The sequence below is a fragment of the Diuraphis noxia genome, unplaced genomic scaffold (assembly GCF_037042655.1).
Source record: "Diuraphis noxia isolate RWA-SAM2 unplaced genomic scaffold, SU_Dnox_SAM2 contig0003, whole genome shotgun sequence".
Taxonomy (NCBI): Eukaryota; Metazoa; Arthropoda; class Insecta; order Hemiptera; family Aphididae; genus Diuraphis; species Diuraphis noxia.
The window spans coordinates 16445989-16460154 of record NW_028301713.1 but is presented as its reverse complement, the minus strand read 5'-3'; the positions used below and the strand labels follow the sequence as shown (position 1 = coordinate 16460154).

General features: G+C 26.7%; 1 protein-coding gene and 2 pseudogenes across 1 annotated transcript; 1 reads left to right on the top strand and 2 right to left on the bottom strand.

The window, feature by feature from the left end:
• Nucleotides 1–438: 438 nt before the first annotated feature.
• On the top strand, nucleotides 439–3037 carry LOC107171617 (zinc finger MYM-type protein 1-like). The gene is made up of 2 exons (XM_089223194.1): nucleotides 439–540; nucleotides 2351–3037. Exons 1-2 carry the CDS (start codon nucleotides 439–441, stop codon nucleotides 3035–3037), a joined length of 789 nt encoding a protein of 262 aa, XP_089079320.1.
• A 3228-nt stretch (nucleotides 3038–6265) lies between these two features.
• LOC149056829 (uncharacterized) lies at nucleotides 6266–7907 on the bottom strand (annotated as a pseudogene).
• Nucleotides 7908–10181, bottom strand: LOC149056828 (uncharacterized; annotated as a pseudogene).
• Between the last annotated feature and the right edge of the window lie 3985 nt (nucleotides 10182–14166).

Genomic DNA, 14166 nt, shown 5'->3' with positions numbered 1-14166 from the left:
CTTAGCGCACGTCTACATCATAATAGCTATCTGTATGCCAAATTTCAGCCAAATCCGTCCAATGGTTTGAGCTGTGCGTTGATAGCAGTCAATCAGCTTACAGTTTTATATATACAGATTATCAATTCCATTAACATCGCCTTTTCTTTTTCGGTGAAATTTTTATTCCTCACACGTTTGGTAGCCATCATCGACGATAAATATTAAATTTGGTTTACAATTCAAATACGACTAATACGAGTGTTTTGAAATTTTGAATACTTTTTTACTATTTATTATTATTTGACACTTGATAATATAATCAGTAATCATTGTAATCAAATAAAATGTGGTGAAATTTATTTGGTAACCACAGTTATCGATAAAATAAAAAATTTTTTTGCAACTAATTTTTTTTTTTTCAACACTCATGAATGAATAAACCTAATAGACGAATAAATGTCGAAATGGGAGTTCAACATCCTAGTTTGTGGTCTTTCATCAACTATTTGCGAAAAGTACAAGCTGGGCGAGATGTATTTTACAGCCAACTCGAAGCAGGTAAAAGTCCCGCTAAAAAATTAAAGAAATTTATTGATGCCGATAAACGAATTTTAAAAATTGTTCAAAGTTAAGAAAATAGAACTGAAATATCGTTTTTACACGGAATCGCTCAAAATATTTCTCTGCATTAAAATAATATAATTTTTTAGTATTATTATAACACACGATACTTTATAGTTAATTTAAATGACTTAATAGTTTTGACATGAAAAACTTCTTAGATATTTTTGATATATTATAACTAACTAATATAATTTGTTTTAGATATATTTTTAATTTTTACATTTTCTATTCTTATATATTATATAATATAATATATTTACATTTAAGTATTTTAATAAATATAAATAACTTATAATTTTATTTACTAATTTAGAATTTTTTTTTGTCCAATTGTTCCCACGTCCAAACGGCTACGTCCATTTGTCCTAGATCGCTTAAATTGCATCTTAAAATGCAAGTATTTTATGTATAGACAAATTATATAATCTATTACAAATGGTTATGCGAAAGAGCCATATTTTCCCAACAAAATAATAGAGCAGATGATGTTAATCAAAATATATTACTCTCTTTTTTGAGGAAGAGGAAATATATAAATTGATTGAAACTGTATGTTATCCCGATGATGCAATACACTATCCCATAGAATTTTTAAATTAATTGATAGTATCAGTTTATCTTCACATAATACAGCACCTATCATGATTTAAAGTAATACTATCCCAGCATTATGTAATGGAACACTGATATGTGTGAAATTTTTAAATTATGTCATAGAAGCTAAAATATTAACTGAAAATAGGTGTAAAATATTATATCATATAATATTATTTAAATTTAAAACCCGATATATTCATTAATCGTTATAGAATTTGAAAATTATAAAATAGTTCTACTTTTTTAAACATTTTAAATGTTAAATTTGATTTTATTATATAAATTTGATAGATTTTAAAGATTGAATTTTATAAATTTTATTTAAATCTTATTTATTAAATTAAGAAAACGTACATTGTTAAGAAATATTTTAAAGAGTAATATAAATATAGATTAAGACCTGGACATAAATGATAATTATCAGGAAAAAATAAAAAAGTTTTTCTCCCTCGTTATAAATGTATATATTTTGTTGTAAAACATTGTGGAATTATTAAAATTCAAAATATTAATGCTATAAACGTATAAATTAATTTTAGCCATAACTTAAAATAACTCAGAGAGTTTACAAAAACTTAACAATTTAACAAGAATCAAGTTTAAATATTTCTTCATTGATTTAATTTATATATATAACAATATATTAAGTTAATCGTTAAATAAGTTTTAAGGATTAAATATTTTTCTAAAAAAAGAATTGAAATCTTCATCGGTAACCATGTGTTCACAGAAGTATGTAACTGGTTTATTTTGAGGGGGTGCTGGAACATAAATTCATATTACATTTTGTGATTGAGTGTATTAGGTTCAACACACTGATTGTTATTATTTTATAAATTACAATATTGACATTTTCAACAATCATAAACCAACTTATTCCATATTAACAATATGTATAACCATAGCGAAGTTGTAAATCAATTAAAACAAAAATGTTTTTCAAGGCTTTCATTTGCTGAAAAAAAAGTTTTAGTTGAAAATAGTAGACCGTGTCCAGATCTTGACATTTTAACAACAGTAAAAATTAAAAAGACTGCAGTTGATAATACGTCATGTACTCGGCATTTTCGTAAAGAACTTTATAATATATCTGATTGGTTATGCGGTTGTGAAGTATCGAATAAATTTTTTTGTTGGTCTTGTTTAGTATTTTCTACAAAAAAAAACTGTTTGTAACAATCAAGGTTATGATGATTTAAATCATTTAAATACAGCTGTTAAAAAACATACTGAATCAGAAATTCATATAGCTGCATATTTTAAACTTAAAACATTTTTATCATCTTCAACTGCTAGAATTGATATATCATTAGATAAACAAAGAAAAATAGATATTCAATTACATAATGAAAAAGCTGCTAAAAATAGAGAAATATTAAAAAGATTAATAAATGCAGTATGTTTTTTAGCTAAGCAGGAATTACCTTTTAGGGGACATAATGAAAACAAATATTCAGTTAATAGGGGAAACTATATGGAGTTATTGATTTCTAGCCAAGAATTTGATCCATTGTTACAAGAACATTTAGATACATCTACTATTTTTCGAGGCACTTCTGTTTCCATACAAAACGATTTAATAAATTCTGTTGCTGATGTTATTAAACATGAGATTTTTAATGAAATTCAAAATACACAATACGTGGCAATTATACTTGACGAAACGACTGATATTAGTAATAAATCGCAATTATCGACAGTACTGAGATATTTTTCACAAAACGAAAACAAAATTGTTGAACGTTTTCTTGGATTTGATGACATGAGTGCTGACAAAACAGCAGCCTCATTATTTAATCACGTAAATCAAGTAGTAGAAAAATTTAAAATTTAAAGCAAATTAGTGGCACAAACATATGACGGTGCAGCAGTAATGTCTGGTCATTTAAATGGTTTGCAAAGTAAAGTTTTAGAGAAATATCCTAAAGCTATGTTTACTCATTGTTATGCGCATGTTATTAATTTAATACTTCAACAATCATTAGAATGCAACAAGGAACTTAAAATATTTTTTCGAGGTCTTAACTCTTTACCTGTTTTTTTTCTCATTCTCCCAAAAGACTAAAAGCACTTTCAGAATTTATGACTAAAAAATTACCTACATTGGCTACTACTCGTTGGAACTTTACTTCACGATTAGTTCATACAGTTCATAATCATCGAACATCATTGATTGATTTTTTTATGTTTGTCTATGAAAGTGGTGATTTTGATCATGTTCTGGAATGACAGCAAAAGGATTTGCAAACTTTCTTCAAGAAAATAAAAACATTTTTATTATACAAATATTATCTAATCTTCTTATTTTTACTGACGAATTGTTCAATATTTTACAATCAAAAAATTTTGATATTTTATTTTGTAGTAAAAAAATACTTGATTTTAAAAAACAATTAAACCAAGAAAGGGAAAATTTTGATACTATATGGGCATCGTTTACTGAAAATTCAAACGAACTTGTAAGTAATCGCAGGGTTAGACAAACAGAAACTGACAAAAAAGATTATTATAAACGTCTCTATTTTGAAATAATCGACAATATACAAACTCAAATTAATATCCGTTTTAAATCGTTTGAAAAATTGCAATATTTTAATTTACTTAATCCTTCAAAAATTAAATGTTTTGCAAAAAAAGATAATTTTCCATCTAATTTACTTAAAAATTTACAAGTCTTTTATGGCGATTTTTTCAACTATGGTAAACTACAAAATGAACTTCATGTATGGTACACCTTAAACGAATCATCTGATAAAAGCCCTATTGAAATTATGAATTATCTTTCTGAAATGAGCTTAATTAGTGGATTTTCCGAGGTGTATAAATTGGCACAATTAATATCTACTATACCAACCACCACCGCTTCAGTGGAGAGATCATTTTCATCTTTAAAAAGAATCCATATGTATTGTCGTTCAACTCAAACTCAAGAAAGGATGAACAACTTAAGCATAATATCAATAGAAAAAGAATTGGTTTTCAAATTAAGAGCAAATAGAAGTAAATTTTATGAAGATGTTATAAACAAATTTATTGAGAAGGAGAGAAGAATAGAATTTGAATTCAAATAAAAATCAGTCTATAATATATTCATTATTATATTCATTTGTACATTTTCAGTTTTATATTATATTTAATTTTATAGATATTGAATGTATTTTTAAAAATTTAAAAGTATTTAAAATAAATAATTTTAATAATATGTTGATTGTTAATAGTTGATACGAATTTATTTTCCATAAGGGGGGTTTTCCTAATTGTTTTCCTCACACATTAACGCCTAACGCCGAAAGTCAGGAAACGCCACTGGGTTTTGGAATTTTTCAAAATTATTTTTATTATTCTGTTATATTCTATGGAATAATGTATTTATGATTCAGATCACTTACATCTACACGTTTAATATTTAATATTAATTATAAACCATATTAGAAATATCTAATAGAATATACTAAAATATTTTTCAAATTATCCTATTAGTCAACCCCGCTCCACCAATATTTGTTTTTAGTTGTGTTTGATCGATTCCCGATGCTCACTTAGATGTTAATAATGTTAGTTCCTTGGAGCTTGTATTGGATACCTACTGTCTACACTTCTTATCATGTAACATTTTTTAAGAATAAAAATCATAAAACAAACAACATACATTTTACAAAATAAAATAAATAAATGATACGTACGAGCTTTATCTAAAAAAATGTAATTATTAATAATTATAAAATATATTTTATGACCCGATTTTGTTAAATCCTGTCCACACATTTTATCAAGACGGATTAATTTTATGAAAAAATATTTGAAAAAAGAAAAAAATATATTATGCATATCATATAACACTTTGGATTTAGTAATCAGTACATTATATCCCACGGGGTAACCTGTTAAATTTAATACATTTAATTGAGCTGTAAAAACTGAGAAGATTTTTCTCAATTTTTTTCTTTTAAGGGGATTCCATACCGACCGTTTTTAAGGAGTTGAGTATAGGCAATTTTCAGACAATCTGTAAAGTACGTGCGTTGTGGTGTGCATGTGTGCGTGTAGTAAATGATCATTAGTGTGAGTGACTTCCCTGTACCGCGGCCCATCTATCGTTCCACCGCCGTATACCCGACGTGCAGCGTGTCGCGTCTAATATTATTTTTATTGTCCAGCGCTCTAATGACTATTTAAAACTGAATGTGCTGGTCTATTACCGGTCGTTATTACTTATTCCGCTATTACCTACGTATTGGTCATATTAATTATGAATAATTAATATTTATGTATTATTTATTATAAATTATAATACTATATAAACTCTCAAAAGTAATTTATTATAATAAAATGAAATGAATGTGAAAAAATAATAATATAAAATACAAAAATTGTTTGCCAAAGGTTCATTCTGTATTTCATACTAAACAATATTTTATGAATTATGATACGTCTTCGATGATCTTAATATGATAAATTATAATATTATGAATAGAAGTATTTAGACCGTACTGATAAGTAGAATTTAAACTAGTTTCAACATATTTTTTTAAAATTTTTTTATTATTGAACAATTCGCGTCGATGCAGTTGACAGTTATATATTTATGTACCTACTTCTAAGGTTAGGCTAACCTAACCTAAGGAAGCAGCACAGCGAGCTCGCTCTTCAATTTACGCTCACAGCCTACTTATTGACTAATGCTCCTCTTTACTTTAATATGTGTACCAATATGTAGCACACAACAAATTTAATATAATACAGCTTGATTTATATTTATAAACGTATTACCAACTTTTTAAAATACGTAGTTATGAAATATATATTATATTAGACGTTTTTAACTATGTGATTCCTACACTCTACTTTTTCAATCATAAGATTATAATATATAGATATATTTATTATTTATATTTTGTTATAAAATGTACAATGCAAGATTATATTGTTTACATATTATTATGTATTTGTATTGAGATTTTTAAATTAAAAATATTAATAATAATGTCAATACAAATAAGATACGTTATTTTGTTATTTATAATAATTTGGTTTTAAATTATTTAAATTGTTAAACTTTTTTTTAACTTTGTTTATTCATTTTCTGTTCGTTCTTTCTCCGTTTCGCTTCCAGTATATTGTTTGGATTTCGAATAGGCATTGATCTTGGGTGTCTTGGATCTACTAACTCCGGTAATAAACAATTGAAAAAAAAAATCATTTAGTTTAGGAAACATTTTTGTCTGCCACAAAGTATCATCTCTTTCAATTTTTTCATACTTGATTCCTTTTCTAGTCCAACGAGCTATTATTCCATATTTTCGCTTAGTAATGTGTAACTGTCCCTGAACTTGGTAGTAATATTTGTGATTTCTATCTATACCTGTTATTTCTTTGTTTTTGTTAGTTTTCCAAATAGTAATTTTTTTTTGAATTATTGCTTCGTCGGGATCTAAATTTTCTGCTGAATACGCACATTTTATTTCGACTAAAGTGTCTTCCCCGATTAAACCATCAGGAGTAGCTCCTAAGAAAACATCAATTGAATCAATAAACAATCCACAATCGTTAATTTCAACTTCTAAAGCTAATTCTAAATCTCGTTTGGCTTGATATTCATGTTCCCTACCATATTCCAGGGCTTTGTAGAGTAAAGTAAACTTTTTAACATTCCTTCGCATCCAGTGGCTGGGCGTAATGCAATAATTCTTCCAAAGTTTGAGGCTGTAATTATATTCCTCCTTAATTCAAACCATTTAGTGGAATTTGTTTGATCGACTGTTTCTCTTTCAATATTTATGCGATTATCAGCTATTATTTTTAAGTTATTTAAAAAAAATTTTTTTTCTTCTTCATACTCATTTTCAGTCATATCCGGTTTTTGGGCATTATTTCCGTATGATGGATCTGCAGAGTAATTTACATATTTTAATTTTTTGCGATATTTTTTTTGTCTCAGTTCATTTTGTCTGTTGCGTTTTTTAAGGCGATTTAATTCTAATATTTGGACTGCGATGTAATAAAACTTTATGCAACGTGTATAAAGGACGTTTGATATTTTTTATTACAGTCGCTGCAGAGCATCGACCTTGATAAGACCCAGACATTGCACAATTTACCCTTTTCCCTCCTATTAATTTCGCAATAATTCCATTTAGTGACTCGACAACGTTACTATCAACGTTTTCAATCAAACTACGACTATGCCTGGCTAAATAACGGATATGTTTCATTATTGTTGAGTAAAAATTAGGATCTGTAGCTTTCATTTTTTCAGTGAAATTTGTACATTGAGCGTTTTTAATATTTGTATCATTGACCGTTTCACAAAAATAAGCCGCACATTTAGTATGCTGATCAAATACGTGGTCGACACAATTTAAAATATCATTTTGTAAATCTATTTTTGAATGTTTATTTTCTTTTCTATACTTAATTGCTGTAACTATACCTTTTCTTATACGTAATATATTATTTTGAAGTAGCTTTCTGTGAACTAATTTTCCAGCATTTCTTTTAGGACACATATCTCTTAATTTTTTACACAAATTTCTTATAAGGTGATTTCTACATTCAACTTTTTGAATTGTAAGATTTTTATACGGGCGTGAATCTAAAATGCGCTTATAAACATTACTATCTCCATCAGCAATAAATTTATGATATCGTATTCCACGTACTTGTTCACTTTCTTTGAATCCTTCTACTATTATTGATGCTTCCATTCCTGACGGTCCATCTGACGTTTTCCAGTTTTTGAAACATGTATGATTTTTTGGCTTATCTCCATTTTTAGTTCTGGCACATGTCGAACAAAATTTATTCTTTACGCCCATGAACAACACTTTTTTAGTTCGATACCCAATGAATAATGATGGCTGCCTACACAAATAAACACAATACGAAAACAAATAAATTATTTGTTTAATAAATTAACAATTATTTTTGAATGAATTTAAAAAAGTAATGAATTTATTAATTTCACAATGATGCGTTTTCAAACTTGGATGACATTAAATACGAAATACAACGATTTTAGTTAGGTAGTTATTTAGTTGTAATTCAAAACTTTTATGTTTATTACTATAATTTTTTGCACATAATGACATTTTTAAATGCAATTTTTTTGATAAAAATTAATTCAAATAACCACATAAATACAATATATACAAACGATAAAAAAATTTCGAGTTGTCAAGTTTTTCGAGTAATCGTGATTCGATTATATACATAATATATTATATATATTTAGAGAGAGATATGACTTGAATAATACTATATTTTTACTAAAAAACTTATTATTAATTTTTAATCATTCTAATAATAGATTATACCCTACTAGTAACAATGTTTATTTTTGTTTATGTCCTCATCAAAAAGTATACTATTACTAAAAACTACTGTAAAACTTATATAATTGTAATTACCATTCCAGATGGTGAATTGTACATTGTTCGGTACGATCTCTTACACCGGGTAGAACACGATTACGTACGTTTGGCCTTTTTGGCAACACGATTGCGTATGTTTGTAGATGGGTTAAAAGTACCTTTCAGAAAAAATAAATAAACACGATTGCGTATGAAATTGTATGCAACGTTGTCAAATTTACCAATTTCATCGTATATAAAATAAATAATAATATAATATAATATGTAATAATAATATAATAAATATCGAATAAATTTACAGTTCTATAATAATACATAAAAAAAATAATAAATAAAATGAGATTAACTTAATTATATAAAGTAATTAATAAATAAATAAATCATCAATTATTATTTTAATAAAATTATGGTAAATAAATAAATAAATAAATAAATATGTGAAAAATGGACGTTGCATCAACGTAATCGTTCTATTTACTTAATCTATACAGTTACAACTTACTTGATAATTCAATTGACAAAAAAATATAATTTCATAAAATAAGACCGATTTTAATTCAGAAACAGTTAAAAGTCCAAACAAGTCTCAAAATCCAAAAATAGCACTAAAAATTACAAAAATCATTTTTATTTCGTTCATAAACAATCCAACGTTAATAATGTCTTTTCTATTTTTTTTATTACAATATTATCTAAATTAAAAAAGATTACAAATAAATTTCAACGGGCCCACCGGCCCTTAAAGTATTCGGGCCCCTGTACTCAAGGTCCATCTGACCCACTTGTGGGGGCTCTGTATACCGGTATGAAAATTGGCAACAACGCTTAAAACATCGTACGCAATCGTGTAGTTAAAAAATAGGTAAAATCGTACGGAATCGTGTTGCTTAAAAAGGTATCGCCGATAACGAACGTACGCAAACGTGTTTTACCCCTTACACCAACTCCCAACAGCTACTACTGTAATTAATGGCATTCCATCGGTGTCTACTTCTCCATTTTTTATAGCCAATTCTGCTTCATCTTTAGCCGCATTATCCATTGCTTTTAACGCAGCTATTTCGTATCCTTTACAAATCCGATCATGCTCATTTGGTACGTTTTGTGATTTAAAGTAGTTATTTCCATTGCAGACATAATTTCTTGTAATTGACTGAAACCACATCCAATATTCAATGTACCTATTACTGCCGAAGTATTTATAGCCATAAGATCTTCATTTTCGGACGATATAGTTTTTTAAATATTACACAAGCAACATTTGAAGCTAAAAAATGATTTTAGACCAAGATTTCTTTCACCAATTAATATCATATTTTTAAATCCACAGTCAAGTGGTTTGTGGTTATCAATACTTTTGATTTCTTGAAATAAGTGTGATATATTTACTACTCTTCTTCCACAAATTTCTATTTCCATACTATTATTTTGGAGTGATGATGTACTACTTTTTACATAAATTGGCGATAAATGTGCATCTGAGTTAAGAAAAGATGAAGAATCTATTAATCTTTTTTCTTTGGGTGAGAAAGTGCCGAATATATTATTTCCATCAACAGTTAAATTTGAAACATCATGTACATTGTTCAACGGTACAGCTAATGTCATATCGTCTGGAGTAAACGAATTTGAATATTTTCCATGGATGTTTTCTTTTACAGCAGTTGGGATGGAATTATTCGAAGCTGAATTGAGATTCTAGTTGTAACGATAAAAATATATAAAGCTTATGAATAATCTAAAATACATTCTTGAAATTTTATGAATAAATTGGCGTTTGATTTAGATAAATGTTATCTGTTTTTGTATTTTTTTTAAAAAATCAAACACTTTACGATCTGCTACTAGATTAATTTTAACCTAATTTCAAAATTTGTTTTTAGATTCTGAACGGAGTGATGAATATATTGATTTTACAATGAAGTGTGTTTTTGTGTCGGAGGGCGAAATTAACTAATGGACAACCTTGTATTAAATTTTCATATGAATACAAAAAAAATTATGAATTTTCAACTACAAAATAACCGACATATAAAGCTGAACAATTAACGAAATATTTTGAAAAAAAAATCCTGTGAATAAAATGTCACTTTAAACAGCTGGTGGAAGTATCACATTTTTACAGCTAAGACTTTTTGAATAAAAATAAATATCAAAAATCGTTTGAGGCTAAAACTTCGGGGGGTCAAAAGGGAAAAATTCTCAATATTTTTGGCCAAACCTTTTTGAAAATTAAGTACAAGGTTTCTCATAAGTTGTTCCTATTACAATTTTTTTATAAGCGTTTGAAGTTCAAATATTGAGAAAATTCGTCAAAATCGCGCATATTTGCGGATTATTCTGTAGTTCAAAATGTATAAATTTTCTTGGATTCATAGCTAAGAATTGAAAATTTAATACAAGGTTGTCCATAAGTTTTGATTATAATAATTATAAAAAAATCGAGCATAAGTCAATTCAAACATTTTTACGAGCGTCTAAATTAAAAATTCGCTAGTGGAATTGCGATTTACTATCAAACTGTTTTAGATATAAAATAAATGAATAAAATATCCTAGACTGACAAATCGTCTTCGTTCAGAATTGTTTTTCGCATACAATGATACACATAACTTGCTTCACTCATAACTTAAAATAAATAGTTCAATACAAATTAACTTACAAATCAACTAAGCCGTCGTTTGATATCTCCACTATTTTTTTTTATGAAATTAAATCCATTGCCTTTCATTTTTTTTCGTTTTGACAAACACTTATTTTTAAATTTTCCCATTTTTCAAAAATTGGAAAATTTCTAGACTTACAAAAACTAAGTGCAACTACAACTATAAAACTATAAAAGTATATTATGCTACTATTATATGTGCACTAAAGAATAAAGATCTGAATATCTGATAATCGCCGTGACGGTTTGAGCGTGAATGCGCGTGTGCAATGTAATATAATATTATATATTATTATAATATTATAGTCAGCGACGCGCGATGGCAACAATAATTATCTTCGATCATTATCGGTAAAATTCGGGTTATATTATATTTAGATTTCCGATAGTGCGACCGACAGCGAGCTAGATAAGCGTTGCGCACTCGCACTCGCATGCACATGTCACATTATGCCTAACAACAAATTTATTTCGTCGCGAAATGTTGTAAATCATAGACCTAAACGAATTCCAACATACCGACTTGAGTTTTACTCCGATAATAATTTTGAAAACAAATTTTGTTTTGTTGTTCAATCAACTTTGAATCCTTCGAGCCACATTTTTAATTTATTATTCTTAAAAAGAAAAAACCTCACTTGAAATTTAGAAAAAAAAAACTTGTTTTCTTAAAAATTATAATGGAGATAAATAGTTTTAATTTTTTTTTTTACTATTATGATTCGAAGGATTCAAAATATACTTCATAATAAATTCAAATATGTTTTCAAAATTATTATAGGAGTAAAACTCAAGTTAGTACGTTTGGAACGCTTATAGGTCTATTTTACTCTAAAAAGTGTTAGTGTGGAATCCCCTTAAGTTAAAACATTACACTTTTATTTAAATAATTGCAAAGTATGGCTCATCCCAGCACAGTTTTTACTGGATTGATGCCTTCTATTGGTAACTTGAACTAGCATCACTTATCCAAATTTGTTAGTACTTTTTTATTTATTTAGTTTTTTTTTTTTTTATTGGTGTTGAGGCTTTGAAAGCAAAGGTCGTTAGACTGTGGAACTGTTGGTTTGAAACTCGTGAATGTTTTTGGCAAAAATTCAAATGGACACTCGTAGGTTTCTGCCATGCCTGGGTTGGGGACGGTGGCCTCTTTTTCCAGACAGCGTAACTGCCTGGAAAGCGATGACGCCCTTGACCGGGATTCGAATCGGTGACCGTGCGCATCGCAACCGACGCATTAATCCGCCCGGCCACTACACTCCCATACTTATTTATTTATCATTGGGTATACAGGGTGTCCCACAGAGATCTGACATTCTGACAAATGAAATAACTTTTGTTCTAAACAATATTTAAAAAAAAAATTCTTTTAAATATAATTCATAGACACTTGAGCTACATTTTTAGAATACATTTTTTATTTTTTAATACCTACTGAAAATAAAAAACATAAAAATTGATAAAAATTTTTTTCGAAATATTCAATATAGCCAATTTGTAAATCTGATTTTTAGAAAAATTTATATGGTAAAAACACTTATTTAAGTCAAATGGCTGATTTTTTACAATTTTTTTAAATATCAATATTTTCGTTAAGTAAATTACGATCTAGTTTATGTTAGAACCTTGTAATTTCAAATAATAATAAAGTTTTTTTAAAATATTTTATAAGAACATTTTTAAATAAGTGCATGTTAAAGTCTAATTTTTTTTTTATTGTATTTATTTTAATAATATGTGATGTATATAAACTATACTAATTACTATAATTAACCCAAAGAAAATATTGATATTAAAAAAAATTGTAAAAAATCAGACATTTGACTTAAATAAGTGTTTTTACCATATAAATTTTTCTAAAAATCAGATTTACAAATTGGCTATATTGAATATTTCGAAAAAATTTTTTATCAATTTTTAAATTTTTTATTTTCAGTATTAAAAAATAAAAAAATGTAGCGCAAGTGTCTATGAATTATATTTAAAAGAAATTTTTTTAAAATATTGATTAGAACAAAAGTTATTTCATTTGTCAGAATGTCAGATCTCTGTGGGACACCCTGTATATTGTATTATATAAGAAAAATTAAAACATCATTCTAACACCAGATTATTATTTCACTAATGGTACATACTTTTTATAAACCCAAGGTATTTATTTCCTAGATCTGTAATAATAAAAATTGTGACAATTTCCAATTCTACATCGTATACATCAGTAACTATTTAGAATTTAATCTCTTCAATAAATTTAACAATTTATTCATCATTTATGAAACATTTTAATTAAATCTCCATATCTATTTGAATCCTGCAGACCGTATGAATAAGCTGCGTATACTTTTTTAATATTCAAGTATAAATAAGATGCTAATAATGAACAATAGAAAAATAGAAAAAAAATATGCTTCTACATTTCATCCACAAACTAGACAGTTTGGTTTTTTAACATAGCAAGGTAACTTTCTTAATGGAATTTAATTGTATTTATTTTAACTATCCTTAATTTAGCTACTTCAATATTTAATACGCCATAAGCATGTATTAAGTAGTCACTATTATTTAATCCAACATATCAAATTATGTTCATATATATCGGTATAATCTATCATACCGATATTAAGCTGTATTATATTATAATAAACTATATACTATACTATTATAAATTATAAAATATAATTTATATTGGTTTTTAATAAATTTAAAAACCTAAATAAATCATAGATAAGTACATTAAACATTAATAAAATTAAAAAATTAAACTCAATAAATTTTACATATAATTTAAATTGAATATATTACACATACGATTAATGATCTCTAAAAAAGAAAAAAAGAATTATTTGTTATTTATAGGATATTATTAGTTGACCTACCGTTTATCTTAGATACGGATCGATTATAACATATAAACGCTATTAAAATATA

Coding starts and splice junctions, on each gene's coding strand:
- LOC107171617 (XM_089223194.1), top strand. CDS start 439: ATGTCGAAATGGGAGTTCAACATCCTAGTTTGTGGTCTTTCATCAACT. Junction 541..2,350: donor TTACAGCCAACTCGAAGCAG/GTAAAAGTCCCG, acceptor GGTCTTGTTTAG/TATTTTCTACAAAAAAAAAC.